The sequence below is a fragment of the Cervus canadensis genome, chromosome 32, assembly GCF_019320065.1.
Source record: "Cervus canadensis isolate Bull #8, Minnesota chromosome 32, ASM1932006v1, whole genome shotgun sequence".
NCBI classification, from domain to species: Eukaryota; Metazoa; Chordata; class Mammalia; order Artiodactyla; family Cervidae; genus Cervus; species Cervus canadensis.
Window position 1 is genome coordinate 27,904,222 of NC_057417.1, and position 17,843 is coordinate 27,922,064.

Genomic DNA, 17,843 nt, shown 5'->3' on the forward strand with positions numbered 1-17,843 from the left:
GTTTCTCTCTGTCTCTCTATGTCTGTCTGTCTGTCTCTCGGTCTGTCTGTCTCTATGTGCGTGTCTCTCTGTCTCTTCCTCACCACCTCTCCCCCCTGACTTGGGCCTCTCTCCCCATATGCTGCCAGCCCCTCCTTCACCCGTGCTGTGGTTCTGTTCCCATCAGCTGCTTCCTGCATGCCCTCTGGAGGTTTTCTGTTGTTTAAAGAGTTAAGGAAAGGTTGACTCTTGGAGCGTGTGGGTTTAAAAAAAAAAAAAGCAAACAGAAATGGCTGGGCAGGATCTCACTCCCATCCCTGGGACTAGACTGAAAGCCCGCAAGGCTGCCCTGTGCCGATTCAGAGGGGGAGCACAGCTTAGCGTCACTGTCTTCCCCGATTCTGCATTCCCAATGCGGAGACCTTCTTTTCTCTTTTATTATTGCATTCCCGTCCCTGACCACTGAGAAGGTAGGTATTCCGGCTCCGCTGTGCGCCGCTCCCATCTCCAGATAAGCCCCGCCACTCTGCTTGGTTTGAATGTGGTTTTCTTTCTCTCAATCTCTCAATCTCGCTCTGGTTGGTTTTTCTCCCCCCTCCCATTTTCTTTCTTTTAGTGACTACTCATTTGTAACTTGCATTTTCTCCAAATGAGCTGCAAAGCTGTGTTTCCTGGTTTGTCGTTTAGTTTTCTTGACTTTCCACCCTCCCACCCCCGCCCCCCCGACCCCCGACAGCTTTTCTGGTTCATTCTACCCTCCTTTCCCACCTTCCCCTTCTTCTTCCTCTCCATCCTGCCCCCTGGCCCCTCCCTCACGGCCCTCTCTCTTTCTCATTTTGTTGTCCAAATGCATTTCTGTGTGGTTTAGCATTCCAAGTTTGTGTTCCCTTCGTGAATTGTATGCTGCGGTCGAGCCAGTTTGATTTCTGTTGTCTGGAATAGCTGTTAAGCCCCTGACCCCTCACCCTGGCCCATCCCTGGAGCCACCCTGGGCAATAAGCAATGTTGGAGGGGGTCTGTGCTGGGCCTGTTGGCCTCCAGATCCTGGAAGAAGTTTTGGCTGAGGTCAGGTCTGAGGAAACAGCTCTGTCCCACCCTCCAGGGCCTGCTGGACTCCTTGGGTCCTGCCCTGGCGGCAGGTGGAGCTTTACTAGGGAGCCACAGACTCTGGGGTGGCAGCTGGCATCAGGGCTGAACTGCCTCACTGCTGTGTCTTTCAGGTGTTAAATGGTAGTTGAACTGCAGGGGCAACACGAGCTGACCAGAAACAGGTACCGGAAGTACTCAGGAGGGTGGCCTGCTTAGCAGAGTCTCTGTGGGGCAATCTGAGAGATGGAGGGAATGACCAGTCAGCTCACCTGCCCACTGCCTGGACCATAATCCAACCAGACTGGGGCTCCCTCAATCCCCCAGCATCCTTCCATTCTTCCAAATTTGAGCTAAACGTGGTGCCCCAGTGCAAATGATCCAGAAGGGACAGTCAGCAGGGGCCAGGGTCCCCCCGAGATGCTGAGGCAGAACTAGGCCTTGATCCTGGGACCTGGGACTCCCAGCTCAGTGCTCATCCAGGCACACAGAGGATATACATCAGGAGTCGGTCCTCAGGGACCTCACCTCCCCATACCTGCCCTTGACACTGTTTCCTGTCCCACCTGGGAGCCGCTGCAGAAGTTTGATATCACAGCTCTTGGGAGGCCTCAGTGGGTCTCCATCCTGAGCTTTTGACAGGAGAAAGGCTGCCTGTTCATCCTCTCCTTTCCGCCCCCATGTTGGCCCCAGAGGTAGGTCCTGGGGAGGTCACCAACCAGAGCATCCCTCATTCCTGGGTGGTTCTGGAGGGCAGAGAAGGAAATTGTTCAGGGAGGGAAAAAGCGCTGTTGGTCTGCTGGAGGAGACTCTGTCCCAACCTCATGGGAGAGTGGAGGCCTCACCTTCAAGGAGTATCCGATGTGACCAGGGCTCCTGAAATGGGATTTTCAGATGCTGAGTTAAAGGGGGTAATGGTTCCCGATCCTCACTTGTTCTTGTCCTAAAGGATACCAGGATCAGGTGAGCACCCCCTCCCTTGCTATTCTTGTCTTTCCCCCAAAAAATGTCTTACATAATAAGCAAAGGATGCCAGGTAGCAAGTGGTACCAAGGAGCAGAAAGGCTCCTGAGAGCAAGGCTCAGAGGCAGGTGAGGCCCTTCATTCATGCATGCACACACTAGGCTGGCCCTCCTCCATGCTGGGCCCCATCTGGGTGTCCGTGCCAGGGAGAGGCAGGCAGACCTGGGTTCACAGCCCACACCTGCCAGGCCGGAGGACTAACAAAGATCACTCAGAATGATGGGAGGGAAGAGATGAACCATGGATGAGGAGCTAGTTCCTGCTGGTCATGATACCCCCGTGGCACAGCCTGGCTCAGTCCACACCGAGGGAAAGAACAAGGATCTGTGGGATCATAGAGGAGAGCACCCAACTCAGGGTGAGGATCAAGAGAGGCTTCCTGGAGGTGGTGGCCTTGAGCTAGGGTAGAGGACTGATAGGAATTAGCCAGGCTGTGGGAAAGAAGAAGGGGAAAGAGGAGGAAGGGACAGGAGTCCCTAAGAGCAGGCTTCTGGAGATGTTTGGAGGTCGTTGGCCACCAGTCCTGTCCAGCTATGAAGTTCCATGGTGTCTGGACTTGGATGTCCCTAGAAGAATGAGAGCCCAGCTGGACATGAGGCTCACCCTCTGGCAGGATCAGGGTGACTCTCCTCGGCTTCTGGAGGCATGGGTGGATCAGGGTGAGATGGGCTCTGAAAGTCTCCCCAGGGAGGTGCTATCCACCCTGTCCAGCACAGCCTTCCTCCTGTCCTCCTCCATCTGGGCACGTGGGTGATACCTCATGGGGCCCCAGGCCTTCCTGCCCTGCTCTGACCCTATCCATCTATAAAGGGACCATGAGTCAGTTGACCTCTGAAGAGAGTCTCTCAACCCCTGTACAGGCCTACCAAGCAAAGATCCACTTATCCCCCACCATACCAACAGAGAAACTGAGGTTCTCAGAGTTGATCACTTCCTTAAGGTTTCGTAGCGAACTCAAATCAGAGCTAGCCCCAAGGTGTTCCACCTTGCCAGTTAATATCATCTTGGGCTCTGGCAACCATTTGCCTTGATGGAGGTGAGAGGGAAGTGGGGAAGAGCTTGGACTTCAAGACATGCTAGGCAGAAGGCATCCAGATCTGCACCGGGGTCTGGTCCAGGGGCCTGGACCTCAGTGGTTAGGATCCTGTAGACTTCTTTCTCATTTGCCTCCTCTGGAAGGAAAAGGATGCTGGATAACAGAACCTAGTTCTGGAAGCGTGGGCCCTGGGGTGGAGGGGGTCTATGTTAGAGGAGACGAGGGTCTCCTGGTGATGTCTACTGAGAATGGACTGCCATTTCAGAGGGGCCATGGCCGAACACTCCAGTCTCCATCTCTCCCAGCAGAGGTGAGCTGGTGATCAGGAAGGTCAGGGTGCTCAAGGGGCACCCCAATCCCCAGTGATATCCACCCTGCCTGCCTATGCCTGCCTCTGCTCTAAACAGAGGCTCTCCCAGGGCTTCATGGCCCACTGGGCTTTGAACAGCTGCTCTCCCCGCTACGGCTGGTGTTCGCTAACTGCTGCAGCCACCAATCACGAGCTAGCTATGCCCCGTCCTGAGGGGAGCTGATTTCTTGGTCAATGGGTTCATGCTTGCACAGAGAAGTCTTGACACCCCCAACCCCCCACACCCCCCCATCCGGAAGTACCCAGGGCCATACCAAGGAAGCCACACTCCTTCCGGTCCCTGGCAGCAAGGTGCCCTGAGATGTGGTGGCTGGTTTTGCTTTCTCCTCCTAAGAGGCTGCCAAAAGAGCTTAGACCAGACCCTGCCCCTTTCCCAGGACTCCCTGGTTGGGCCCTGGCCTGTGAAAGGGCATGTCTTCCTTCCTCAGTAAATTGTATCGAGGCCCTATTAGATGCCAAGTTCTGTGATAAAAACTGAGGTTACAGGGGACTTCCCTGGTTAAGTAGTTAAGATCCTGCACTTCCAATGCAGGGGGTATGGGTTCGATCCTTGGTTGCGGAATTAAGATCCCACATGCTGCTCCAGTGTGGTACAGAAAAAAAAAAAAAAAACTGAGGTTACAAAGCTGACTCCTACACCAAATTGGCCCTGAAGGTGCTCAAAGTTAAGTTGGTGCTGGTGACTGAGGGATGGGGAGGAATGAGGGACAGACAGACTCACAGACAAGTTCAATCAACTGTTACTGGCCAGAAGCCCAAGGACAAGAAGAAGGGTCAGTTCTGTGGAGGGAGGGGGACGGCAAGGGGAGTCAGGGAATCCTGGAACATTTACTCTGGAAGGGACAGCCAGAAGCAAAGTCTGGCCCTATCATTTTGTGGATGGGAAACTGAGGCCCATTACGGGCAAGCGACTTGGCCAGGGTCACTCAGTGAGTTCGGTAGTGGCAGGCTCTCAGAGCCCTGGTTCCCAGCCAGGGCTCTTCTGACGGTACCAAGTGCCCTTTCCGGTTTTCTGTAGCCCGATCCTTGTGTCCTGAGTCCACTTTCGGAAAAACATTCCACATCTCTATCCAGCGGTCGCTCCAGAGGTGACCCTGGGCACAGGCCTAAGGAGCCAGGCGCTGCCAATCCTTCCTCCAGAGGTGGCGTGGCCTCCTCTTGGCCTAGAATGGGGTGGTTGCGTTTTTCTCTCTCTCTCTCTATCTCTCTTGCATTTTTGTGAATCTAATGATGAACTTACGCTACCACACTTTTCCCTTCTCTTACACATCTTACCTACTAAAGGAGGAAGTGCCACTTTATTGGTAAGTGGACGTTAACCAAGAGGGACTTAAAAAATCAGAACTTAAAAAAAAAGAAAAAGAAAGGAAAAGAAAAGAGAGAAACAGAAAGACAGTCAGGTGCTACTGACAGCTCCACAGATCTCTGCAGGGTCGGAAAACAAAGAAAAAAAAAAATGTTAACAGAAAAATGTCAGTTCCCCAGGAGTTCAGACATTGTTTTTGATTTTTGGTATCTAATGACATTTGTGGATTTTTTTTTTTTAATTTCTGTTTTTCCTCCCTTTCTTCGGTTCAGTTTTGAGTTCAGTTGTCCCGCCCCGCCCCCACCCCATCTGTGTGCCGTGTGCCCCCCCCTCCACCCCACCCACCGACCCACCCCCACGCGCTGGGCGGCCTGGCCTGGTGGGCTGGCCCTGGCCGGGCCTCCCCGGTGCCGGCCCTCTCTCTTCTCTCTGCCGGGATCCTCCATCCCGTCGAGGGTGGGGGGCGATGCCAGCCCCCCCCGTGCCCTTCCTGGATGCCCCTCCCTGTCAGCCCCCCCCCCCCCAGACCCCACCGCTCCGTCCCTCTTGTGTTTTGCATGCCGAGAACCTTGCATGAGCTGCACTGTTGAGGCCAGAAGGTGGACACTCAGGAGAGGCAGAGCAGGGCAGGCGCGGGGAACCGTGTGTGCGATGCTCCGGGACTGGCAGGCCCCCGGCCCGGGCCCGGTGAAAGCTCCCTCTCCTTCTCTCCCCCCGCCCCACCCGCCCGCTCTCTCCCCTTTCGCCCTCTCTCGTTCTTCCTCTGGATCTGTCCTCTCTCTCCGTCTGTCTTCTCCTTCCTCTCTGCTGCGCTAACCTCTCCCCCGTCTCTTTCCTCTCTGCTCGGTTCTGTCTGCCCCCCCTGGATTCTCCGTCTCTGCCCCATCTCTGCCCGCCCCTGTCGCTCCCGCCCCGTCCCCTCTCCACCCCGCTCCGTGCCCTCTCTGCCTCTCTCCCCGTCAGAAGCCCAGCTCGCCCTCACCCAGGGCCCGCGACCAGGCGGAGGCCGGCGCAGCCACGCCGCCCGCGCGGGGGAAGGAGAGCCCGAGCCCGCGCTCGGCGCCGTCGTCGCGGGGCAGAGGAGGCCGCGCGGCGGGCGGGGCGGCCAGGCGGCGGCGGCGGCGGCGGCGGAGGCGGCGATCGCGGTCCTCGGCGTCCGCACCCCGCCGCAGGGGCCGCCGGCGCGCCCGGCTCGCGCAGCTCCGGGGTTCGTCGCGCTCGCTCAGCAGGGCCCGCTCCAGCAGCGACTCGGGCGGCGGCGCCCCCGGCCCCGGGCCCGAGCCCGGCTCCGAGCGAGGCCACGGCGGGCACGGGAAACGGTGAGCGGGCTCGGCCCCTGGGACCCGCCTGGGGCTCCCCTCCCCGCACTGAACCTGAGCCCTGCTCCCCCAGCCCCGACTCCCCACCGGGCCCCTTCCCCTCACTTGTCCTCCTCCGAGGGAGCACTGCCCTCCCCGACGGAACACTCTTCCCCCACGGAGCCCTCGCCCCTCCCCGCACTGAACACTCCCCCCTCCACCCGCCAGCCCCTTCTTCCCACCAGGCCCTCGCCCCCGTCATTCTCCACGCACCGAGTTCCTCCCACCCCGCGGATCGCCCTCCTCCGACGGAGCACTGCACTCCCCAAGGGAACACTCCCCCCCACGGAGCCGTCTCCTCTCCCTGGTGGTCCTCCCTCCCCACGCACTGAGCGCCCCATCCCTTCCCTCTCCCCCAAGCAGACCTCTCCCCCATCTCCCTGCTGAGATCCAGACCGTGTTCCCACGCTAGCAAACCCTCCTTTCTTACTTGCCCCTCCAACCCCAAGATCACTCTCCCTCGACAGCACGGAAAAGGCCTCTTCCTCACTGATTTCCTCTCTCCCCAGCAGAGCCCCCCTCCCTCCTCCTGGAACCCACTGCCTGCCCCTCCCCCAACACCGCCACCGTCCCATCGCCAACCCCATAGAACCCCTTCCCCTCCCAAGACCTTTCCCCTCGAGGGGGCCCCCTCACTCCCTTTTCTGTCACCCGGGGCCCCCACTCCCCTGCTCGGGGCCCACTCTACCAGCTGAGCGTCCCCCCTCCTGTCGCCGTGCCCCCTCCTCCAGGGCCAAGGAGCGGGCCCCGCGCGCCCGGCCCGCCAGCACCTCGCCGTCCCCGGGCAGGCACGGCGGGCCCGAGGGGAGGAGCTCGTCGCGCAGCCCGGGCCCGCACCCGCGCTCCTGGAGCTCCAGCCGCTCGGCCTCCAAATCCCGCTCGCGCTCGGCGGAGAAGAGGGCCCGCAGCCCCAGCCGCTCGCCGTCGCCCAAGAAAACCCTGGGTCGGTAAGTGCGGGCCCAGGGGTGGCGGCGGCGGCGGCGGCGGGACCGGCCGGGGGCGGCCGGGCCGCGTCGCTCACCCCCGGCCGGGCCCCGCAGGGACAAGGACGCGGAGAGCCGCGCGAGGCACGCCGAGGCCGAGGCCGCCCGCGCCCGGCGCCGCTCCCGCAGCTACTCGCCCATCCGCAAGCGGCGCCGGGACTCGCCCAGCTTCATGGAGCCGCGGCGCATCACCAGGTAGGCAGGGGCCGGGCCGCGGGGGACCGCGGGGGTCCCCCACCCACTGAACCTGGTGGGGGGGGGGGCGCCGGAGGAGAGGAGGTGGGGGTTGGGGAAGGGAAATGGGGGGGGGGGGCGGGTGGGACGCGAAGACAGGGGCAGGCTCAGGAGGAGGGAGGGGAGGGGCCGGTACTCCGTCTGAGGACAGCAGCAGGCAAGGAGTTCGGCTCTGGAAGATTCCAGCCATCCCTGTTGGAGCCCCTCCCTCCTCCTTCCCGCCCCTCATTCACCTCCTGGCAATGATGTCTCTCTCCTTTTCTCCTTCATCTCAAGGTCCAGCCTGCTGAGTGGCCTGTGGCCAGCCTGGGGGCCAGGTGGACCCCCTCTCCACAGGCCGCAGGGGAGATACCCATGTGAGCTGACTGGCTCTGTTCAGCTGTCTGTCTGCCTTTCCTTTTCTCACTAACTCTTTCTGCTCATTTCCCAGCCCCCCCACCCTGCCCCCCAACCCTGGGGGGGAATTTGGAGGAGGGGGCAACAGCAGTCTGGTCTCCGGGGCAGTTGGGAGAGGAGCCAGTCCCTCCCACACAGTCTGCCAGGACTGGGGGCTCTGGGCCTGGGTCTCCAGGTGAGAGGATGGTCTGCATTTGTGGAAATCTCTATGCAGCCCCAGGTCCCTGACATGGGGTAAAGGGCCACAGGCAAAATGCTGAGGCCGGCTCTGCTCCAGCCTTGCTGGGCTGCCTTAGGAGATAAACCTGCCTCTCTGGGCTTCAGTTCTCCTGTCAGAGCTAGAGGCCAACCCACCAGGCTTGGGCTATCCCCTCCACTAGATACCCACATAAGCAGGGTGCCCTAAGACAGCTAGACCTCCACGCCTTCCACCTGGCACCCTCTTTTGCCCGCTCCCAGGCTGCCTCCTCCTCCCCTGCCAACTAACTTATACCTGTTTTCTTTCTCAGAATTAACCCCATGCAGTGGGGCACTGTTGCCTCCTTAACTCTATTTTCTTTCCTCTGGGTCACAGTCTCCTGGCTTCAGACTAACTCCGGGCCAGGGGGAGGTAGCGGAGTAAGGTGTGGGGGGCTGGTGGGCTTGGGCCTGGGCAGCAGTGGCCAGCGGCCTCCTGTTCCCTCTGAGTGACCTGAAAACCAAAATCCTCAATTCTTTGGGGAACAAAGATGCAGGACTGAGCCGTATTCACAAACCCTCCCAGGCACAGAAGCTGCTGCTTAGCTTGGCTGATGTGAGTTGACTATATTTAAAAGTTTCGTTTATTCAACAAATATTTATCGAGCACCTGCTTCGATCAAGCAGAGACTTGGTCCCCTTTCCCTGCAGGAAAAACAAAGCGATCAACGTGAACTTGGCTAGGAACCACTGCCTGTCTAATCCTGTGGGGGCAGGGGTGGAGGCGGGGAGAATTCCAAGGCCAAGGTCAGGGGAAACTGAGGCAGGGAAGCCCTGGCCACTGCTGGGGATGGGCTCAGGGCCGGAGTGAGGGCCCGGGACTGGCAGAGCTCAGGGCCCCGAATGGCCTGTAATTGGCTTTTCCCTCCCGGCAGTGCCCGGAAGCGTCCCATCCCCTACTACCGACCCAGCCCCTCGTCCTCCTCCAGCTGCCTGAGCAGCGACTACTCAAGCCGGAGCCCCAGTCACAGCCCCAGCCCCGGCCACAGCCACGGAAGCTACAGCAGCCGCAGTCGGACCCGCAGCCGCACGCGAAGTCCCTCCCAGACCCCCACTCCCAGCTACCACAGCCGGAGCAGCTCAGAGAGTGGGGGCTTCTGAGCCCAGCGAACCCAGCTTCATGCCCCCTGGCACAGGGCAAGGCCAGGGCTCGGGCCCCAGGAGCCGTGGGAGGCAGTGGGGCCTGCACCCCACTGCGACAAAGAGGTCCTGGGACAGGGGAAGACCTTGAGGGTGGTGGGTGCCCTGAAGACAAAGAGGAGCTGGATTCTGCTGCTTCTAGAGGGTCCCCACCCCACCTCCTGCTCACCCACCCAGTCCAGGGAACAAAGAGCCGTTTCGAACACAGGGATCATCACCCTTTCCTGCTTGATGCCAGCTCACCAGGCTGAGGACCTCAGTCCAGTGGAGCCAGGGACACCCTCTTAAAAGTGCCAGACCTGGGAGCCTCCCCTGCCACTCCATAGGGTCCTCAGTTCCTCTCCAGCACTGGGCAGACAGAGTGGGACAGCAGGCTGGAGCTAAGTTAGACAAAAGGAGGGACGGCCTAACCCTTGGTGCACCACCCTCCAGGCTGGGGAACCCCTTCCTTCTGAGCTGGCTGCAGGAGGACCCTGGCTGCGGGCTGGAGGCTGGCCTCACGGCCTCCGCAAACCCCTTCCCTGGCCCAAGAGTGCCCAGACTGGGTGGGGCCCCTGAGCCTCAGCCTGTGGGCCCAGGGAGCTCACCCTAGGTCCCACCTCTCCAGGCCAGGCTCTCCCCTCCAGCCGTCGCCCTGTGCTCTTCTGGGCCAGGGCTTTGCCAGCCAGGCCGTCTGCGTGATCCGAGGTGGGCCCTACAGACCCCAGCTGCCTCTGACCCTGAGATCAAATGGGGTCCGGATCAGAAGGTGGAAGAGAGAAGGGGGGGATGGAGGAGGAGCCTGTGGGGGGGACAGCAGTGCAGTGGGAGGACTGAGTGGGCTCCGGAGCCCCGGCGTGCCCGGTGGCTGGGACCTGGGTCAGATGGCGTGGGCATAGGATGACGTGCACTCCAGGGCGTGCCCACGCGAGCAGGGAGCCAGGGGGAGCACTCGTTCCTCCTCTCCCAGAGAGGGGTGCTACAGCCCTTCGAAGGAAGGGTAGACTCTAGACTGAGGGTGGTGGCCTGGGGCACAGACAGACGGACGGATGGGGAAACAGTGAGCCCCCAGCCCTCTCCTGCTGCTCCCAGCCCCCTCCTCCCGGGGCCCTCAGGGATCTCACAAAGTCTTCCTTGGCCCAACAGGGCAGACGCCCTGGGCTCCAGTGGGGGGAGGGGTCTGGGGTCTGATCGGGGTTTCCTCCCCCCACCCCACCCCCCCAATTTCCCCTTCCTTCTCCGCGGTGCGGACAGAAATTGGACTCTAAATAATAAACACTCGGTGCCCGGACGGCAGGTGGTGAGACCAGGCCTCTGTGGATTTGAGTACCTGGGGCGTGTAGGGAGGGAGACAGGGGGTCCTGGGGTCCTTCCCTCCGAGAAATGAGAGGCACCCAGGAGAAGAGCGGGCACCGGGGAACCAGGGTGCGGCACCTCCACCTCGTGCCTCCATGCATGAGTCTGCAGGTCGGTGGGGAGAGAAATGGGGGCCCCCAAAAGGCCTTCCTCCTCCCAGCCTGGAGGCCCTGAGGGCTTTGTTTTTGTTTTTTAATATTTACTTTTATTTATTTGGCTGCTCCGGGTCTTAGTTGCAGCATGTGGGATCTAAGTTCCCTGACCAGGGATGGAACCTAGGCCCCCAGCATCGGGAGCACGGAGTGTCAGCCACTTTACCACCAGGGAAGACCCGCCCTGTGGGCTTTGAACACCCCCCTTTCCCCGACCCCCCCACACCCGGCCTCACTTCAGCAGTGAATGGGGACGTGAAGTCCACATGCAGGACCTTCCTTACAGGTGGGGTGTTCAGAACAGCTGGAACACAGCTCAGAACAACACTGGCTGTGAATCCGGGCTCCACGTGGGGCTGGGAGGAAGACGAAAGCGGGAATATTGTCCTGAAAGTGCTCTGCACAGGGCCTGCCTGCCCTACAGCAAGTCACCCATGGGGGGCCGCTTACAGAAAACACTGTGTGTCCAGCCCTGGCTGGGGGCTAGGATGGGGATTGAAAGATGGGAGCTCGGATGGGAGAGCTTGGTGTGGTTTTTTTGCTGTTGTTTTTAATAGCTACTTACATTGTATTTCTTTCTTTTACTTGTGTGTGTTAGTCACTCAGTCATGTCTGACTCTTTCGACCCTCTGGACTGTAGCCCACCAGGCTCCTCTGTCCATGGGATTCTCCAGGCGAGAATACTGGAGTGGGTTGCCATTCCCTTCTCCAGGGGATCTTCCCACCCCAGGGATTGAACCCAGGTCTCCTGCATTGCAGACAGATTCTTTTATGTAGATCTAAACAAATACACACATTCTGCTCATCTTCCTTCTCCTCTAAGAGTGACAGATTCTAACCTTGCTTTGAATCAGCTGCTCTCTGGGAATCTGAAAGGAGGCCGTCACGCCCCCATCTGCAGGCAGCTTGGTATCTCACAGACTGCAGTCCTTTAGGGCCCCACAGGTCAAGAACCCCGGCCCACCTCTCCTGAGAGGGCGGTGGACGTGACTGCGGCTCTGGTCTGCATGAGCCCCGACACAGGAGATGTCCTGGGTCTGGGCTGGGCTGCAGAACCGGGGAGGGGGTGCCGTGCCCTGAAGCCTACGGCAGTGTCCACACATGACCCCTCTCTAGTTTCTTTTCCCTCAGGCTGGAAGGGGCACCTGAGGAGGCCTCTGGCCACTGGCTTGTTTCTGATCTGAGGAAGCTGTTCAAAGAAGCACTGGTGATCTCTTTAACCCTTTACACCGGTTCAGCAAGAACTGGGCTTCAGGCAAGGGTTGGGGCTACAGGGAGAGCAGACTGGGTCCTACTCTAGAGATGCCACTTTTTTGGAGGGAGGCAGGGAGGGGCATGAAACAACCCGAAGGTGGGCATGCAAGTTCAGCCTGTCTCACACCCAGCCCAAAGCTGTCCCTGCCCCTCTGCCTTCCCCCTTCCCTTCCCTTCCCTCCCTGCCCAGCCTTCCTCATCCACACCCCACAGCCAGACTGTGACCAGGCAGAACCACTCCCTTTTCTACCCTGCCCCTGGCGCCTGGCCTCTCCCCACGACCCCTCCTCCCATGCCCATGTCCTCACTAGCTGGCCTGCCCCTCCCACCATATCTAAAATGCCAATCTGACCCTTCCCCCACTCCTCCCAACAGGCTTATTGAATATCTACTATGTGCTCTGAGGACCCAGTACTGGAATTAATGAAGCAGAACTCCCCGCCCTGAGGATCCCAGGACCACATCCACCAGGCATAGGGCTTGGAAGGCCTTCCAAATGGCCCCGCCTGAAACTGCCATCCTCTCCTCCCACCACCCTCCAACCTCCACTCCCATCCCTTTCCTTGACTCCAGCGGACCCTCCTCCCTGGAGGGTCCCTTGGCCCCCCATATGCCCTGTGCATATGTCCTAAACCTGGGAGCTCCCGGTTTAGGCCCAGCTCAGCTGCCTCCTCCTCCAAGGAGACTTCCTGATTGCCAGCTGCAGTGGCCACTCCCCCTGGTTTCCTCCAGCCCTGGGTCTGTTCCTGCCTGTAGGGCATCAAACAGTTTGGGGTTTTTGGCAGCACTGGGTCTTTGCTATGGTACTGTTGTTTAATCGCTCAGTTATGGCTGACTCTTTGCCATCCCAAGGACTATAGTCCACGAGGCTCCTCTGTCCATGGAATTTTCCAGGCAAGAATACTGCCATTTCCTTCTCCAATAGGACTTCTTTGGGAGCCTCTATCCTGCTGACCACAGAGGGGAGGTGACACCCAGGGGGAACACGGGGTCTGGGCAGACGGGGTTGCAGGCTCGTCCAGCTGCACCAGCCACTAGCCGGGGGCCACGGGCCCTCTTGGCCTTGTGAGGTCAGTCCTCTGCTGGTGGCCCCTGTGCTCCAGCCCCCAGGCTCGAGGCCAGCTCCCAGCTTGCATCTCGGGTAGAACCCCCATCTCTGCCCTGCACATTTTCCTCATCTATAAAATGGGATGAGCGACCGGGACCTTTGGATGGAGGGTGAGCTGATCCAGAAGCACCTGTGGATCCGATAGGGGTTGCTGAAACTCAGCGCAGCCTCCTCATCACTCAAGGGATGTCCCGCCCAGTGCTGGGGGTATTGCCCATTGACCTTGGACTGGGCAACATGACTGGCTCATTTCTGCTCTCTCCCCACCTGCAGTCCACCAGCCCCAGTGCTAAGGCTTCTCATTGCACCTTGGGGGCTTCTCTTGTTGTGGAGCCCGGAGACCCTCTTGTGTGGAGTAGTTTCAGCTTGCAGGCTCAGTTGCCCCAAGGCACATGGGATCTTAATTCCCCAACCAAGAATTGAACCCGATGGAAGTCCCAGGGCATCAAACTGTTGATGCAGTTATTTGTTGGCATGTCTTGCTCACCCTAAATCTGTGAGCCTCTGGAGCCCAGGCCGTGCCTTCGTATTTCTGCATCCCGCAAACAGGCACCCTTGAGATGTTTGTTGAATGAGTAAAGGGGTGAACGAGGGAACTGAGAAATGAGGGGTTCCGGCCTCTGTTAGGGCAGGGTGGAGACGAAGGGCGAGGTGGCGGCAGGAAGACCCTAGAGGGCGACAGAGAGAAGGGAAAAAACTGCGGGTTGGTCCCCGGCCAGAAGGGAAACAAAACTGGCCAGGACTGAGAGGAGAGATCCCTGGGGAAGGGTCCGTGTCAGCCTGAAAGCCCGAAGCTCTCCTGCTCAGCATTTCGCTGGGTGCTTGGCACCTGTTCCCCTGAAAAGGACAGGGAGGGTACCAGCCGCCCCCATCCCCCGCCCGTCCCTCCCCCAGACAGAGGGTTCAGCCGACACTCTTCTGCTCTGACCTTGGGAAAAGGGAAAAACACTGGAAGGCAGGCAGGAAAACAGGAAACTTGAATTCCATATCGGGTAGCAAGGAGGGGAGATGGGGGCAGGGGTGGGGGAACCTTTGGAAGATGTGGCGTTTGAGGCGTAGTAGTCCTCTCCTCTGCATGCGGGGCCTCAGGGACCCCTCCGTCCACTCTCTCCCAACGCACACAGCAGCCAGGAGGCTGGACGAGGCTTTCCTGTCTCCTGGCAAATCCTCCCCCTTTTCTTAACCGTCTCCTACAGCCCCAGGCCCAGGGTAGCAGGTCACAAGTGTACATGCCCAATTTGGGGGTTCCAGCTGACTACACCCCCTCGCCTGCCTCTCTGAAACGCTCTTGGAAGCCACCTGGCCTCCTGCCCGGCCTCCCTTCAGCCAAGGGCATATTCGGCAAACCAGCTTCATCACCAGGCACCTGCCCTTCCCTTGCCAAGCTCCCCTCCACCTGGGACAGGATTCTCAGGATGCCCAGCCCATGAGGGTGCTCCTGCCACCGAGGCGCCTACCTCCAACGGCCACGCCCACTGGGGAGATCACATCTCAGCATCCTCTGGCCCCCTCTATCTCCTCTCACCATACGCACATCCCTGGGGGGAGGGGCTGCAGGCGGTGGCGGGGGGAGGGAGGGAGAGAGTGGAGGAGAATCTGTTGATTCACCAGCGCTGGAAGGAGTCTTCGAGAACATCCAGTCCAATGGTCTCACCGTACAGATGAAGCAAATGAGTCATAGAGACCGGCCCCTGGCCAAGGTCACAGTCAGAGACATGGACATCTCCAGACTCCCAAGCCTGACAGATTCTTGTTGCTGGACAGCAGGGCGGGAAGGAGAAGAGGATGGAACCCCAGCCCTCCCACCCGGCCCCTCCTTGGTGCCCCCCCCCACTTCAGTGATGATGGAGATGAGGTGACCCCCCCAGGCCAGCAGGAAGCCAAAGGCTTAGTTAGGAGCTGGGTTTGTGGAAATGAACTCCTGCAGGAGAAGTATCTAGATGCTTCCAGAGACACCCACTGCCCCCCACCCCCCTGCTGTCTAATTATGGCTGCCCACATTTTTAGTTCCCAGCAGGCCCAGCGACTAGCAATTCATCAGCTGTCAGGCCTCTCCTGGGAGCTCCGGTAGCTGCCTGAACACTCTCGAGCTTTCTCTGAGGCTGGGCCAAGGGAAGGAGGGGCTGGAACAGTCGCAGTTGGCAAAGGCCTGCCAAGGGAGTGGCTAATGTGGCTGAGGCCTCGGGCACAGGGCCAGGAGGCTGGTCTCCAGGCTGCTGCAGGGTACCCCAGACTTTGAGGCTGGGGATGAAGGGAGGGGCCCTCTGATTAAGGAGTCCCTGCAGTGCCCACCTGCCCCCCAACCCCTTGGCATCTGGGAAATCCCTGGGGGCAGAGTTAAATCACCACTGCTGGCAGCTACCCCTGGCAGCTCAGTCCCATGGAAGAAAGGTGCTCTGCTTGGTCAGGGCTAGAAGTGACCCCAGAGAGGCCGGCCCCACCGTCCCTGTCCCTCAGGTAACCCTGGGCTGCACCCCTCATCTCGCCGCAGCCCACAGCCCTCCCTGGATGGACTTCCCAGGCCGGAGAGGCAGGAGGCCCCAGGTTCCAAGCTGTCCACCCATCACCAGCCTTGTGACCTTAGGCCAGTTGTGACTCAGTTTTCTCATCTCCAAAATGAGACTCTGATAAGATTCTTGAATGTGCTGTAAAGTGCATCCACCTAGGTATTTCTCATTAATCTAAGTCTCAATATCCAAGATTAAAGGCCCTCTTTCCTCTTTTGTTATTATAACAATGAACACTTCTGAGCACCAGGTTATCAGGTTATAGACTTAGCACAGCCCTGAAAGATGGGTGTGTGGTTATCTGCGGATTGTAGATGGGGACGTGCCGGCTCAGCGAGGTCAGAAGGCCAGTGAACAGCAGCAGATTCACGCCCCACCCAGTCTGACCCCAAAACCCAGTTTCTGCCCCGCTCACCCCCTCTTACCACCACCGAGAGCCACCCAGGTCCCCTCCCCTGTGACTGGCAGCTCTGATTAGAGTCCCTCAAGAAATGACCCACCAAAGATGGACATGGGGAATTCCCTGATGGTCCATTGGTTAGGACTCCATGCTTTCACTGCCAAGGACCCAGGTTCAATCCTCTAGTTGGGGAGCTATGACCCTACAAGTCCCATGGTGTTGAAAAAAAAAGTAAGATGTGAATTCTCAGGTCTGTCTTCTGCCACCCCCACCGCCATGGGGAGAGCGCTGGGGGAGGCGCTCTGGGTTGCACAACTTCCCCTGGCTGGGGCAACAGGGATGGAACCTCCCCACCCTGGTTTCAGGCAAATCGAAGGAAGCTCTGAAAGGAGCCTCTGTCTGCAAGGTGCTGGCAGCCAGGCAGGCAGCCCCCACCCAGAGCGTGGCTGGGCCGAACTTGAAAGCACCTATGATTATACGTGACAGCTCCGGCAAGGGAGGGGCACCTGGGCTCCAGTCTGGGCCGAGGTGGGCAAGCAGGAGTGGATGAGGGCCTTCCCTGGCTCCTGACCTCACCCTGACTTTAAGAGCTGGGGTTGGGTGGGGCTGGGAGTGCCAGGGAGCTAAGGCCTGGGGCTTCCTGAAGCTGAGACCCTTTGGGGGGCGGGGGGCGGGGGGCAGGCAGCAAGCAGAGTGGGTCTCGGGAGGAGAGAAAACAAGAGGAGCCCAAGGTGGGAGCCCAACCAGGGGAAGAGCCCTGAGCACTAGAGAGACAAGAGCCTTACCCCGCTAGTGTCTTATGCTAGACTGTGGGCCAGTTATTTCATCTCTCCAAACCTGCTTCCTCACTGAAAAAGGAGGAATACAAGACATATGTCAGAAAGAAGGCAGGAGAGAGAGAGAGAGAGAATGTTAGGATTATGGCAGGAAGCTAGGGGCAGCATCCTTTCCCAGAGTGGGTAGTGGGGGCGTGAATCTCACAGGCAGTCAGACAGAAGAGGCGGGCCTCAGGCTCCAAGCAAGTTTGAAGGAACTGCCCCCTCTCCCTGTCTGTGGGAATATTCAACAGAACAGGCTCTGAGATAATAATCTGCAAACAGGGAAAGGAGCATTGGCCCAAATCACACAAACAGCAAAGCCCAGACTAGATTCAAGGTTGCTGCATTTCAAGTTCCCCTGTCGAGGGCTCCTTCAGAAAACTAGATGTAATGGGGAGACTTGATCATAACCTTCCTCCTGACCCCTTCTCAGCACTGGCCCTCAGGGTTTGTGATCTGAGTCTACTCCACTGGGGGTCAGGGGCAAACGGCCAAACCTACACACACCATTGCCTCTGCAACAGGGAGACACATATGCTCTCTTTCCTGCCCCCTCTTTCAACTTCAGGGGGCTAATAATAACAATATATTCATTATCATGTACCCTGGGCTAAAATGTTTATTTGCATTAAGTGGCTGAATCTTCAAATTAACGCAGCAATGAAAGCATTATCATCACCACCATCATCATCCCCATTTTCCCGATGGGGAAACTGAGGCAAAAGACTCAACTTGCACAAGTTCATCCAGTGAGTGGCAGAACCTGTATGTGAACTCAGGCGGTCTGCCTCCGGAGATGGCCCTAACCACGCTGCTTCTGAAGGCATTATTTCACAGACACACTGCTGTCCAAATCCTGGCTCGCTCTGCCAGTTCCTAGTTGTGCGGCCTGGGACTAACTGCCCGACCTCTCTCTCTCTCGGCTTTGTCCTCCCCGACTGTCCACAGATCGCGGCCCAGCGCTTTAGCACCCAGGCCTCCGAGGAGGGGCAGTGCGCCGACAACAGGACTCTAGTCATTTGTTTTCTCGAACAAGAGAAGGTTCCAGATGTGGGCAGGGCCTTCCTCGCCCCGCCCCGCGCCCCGGTATGCAGTGGGGGGGGTAATGCAGGGGGAGGGGC

The 17,843-nt window shown here is 59.0% G+C and overlaps 1 protein-coding gene across 1 annotated transcript in view; it reads left to right on the forward strand.

Annotated features, from left to right (window-relative positions):
• The window catches only part of SRRM3 (serine/arginine repetitive matrix 3), a 53,997-nt gene extending 43,566 nt beyond the window's left edge, over positions 1–10,431 (forward strand). The window contains exons 12-15 of the mRNA XM_043456400.1: positions 5,764–6,119; positions 6,890–7,105; positions 7,199–7,336; positions 8,884–10,431. Coding sequence (XP_043312335.1) covers positions 5,764–6,119; positions 6,890–7,105; positions 7,199–7,336; positions 8,884–9,109 — 936 coding nt within the window. The 3' untranslated portion in view covers positions 9,110–10,431. The remainder of the gene's footprint in view (positions 1–5,763; positions 6,120–6,889; positions 7,106–7,198; positions 7,337–8,883) is intronic.
• Positions 10,432–17,843: the final 7,412 nt, after the last annotated feature.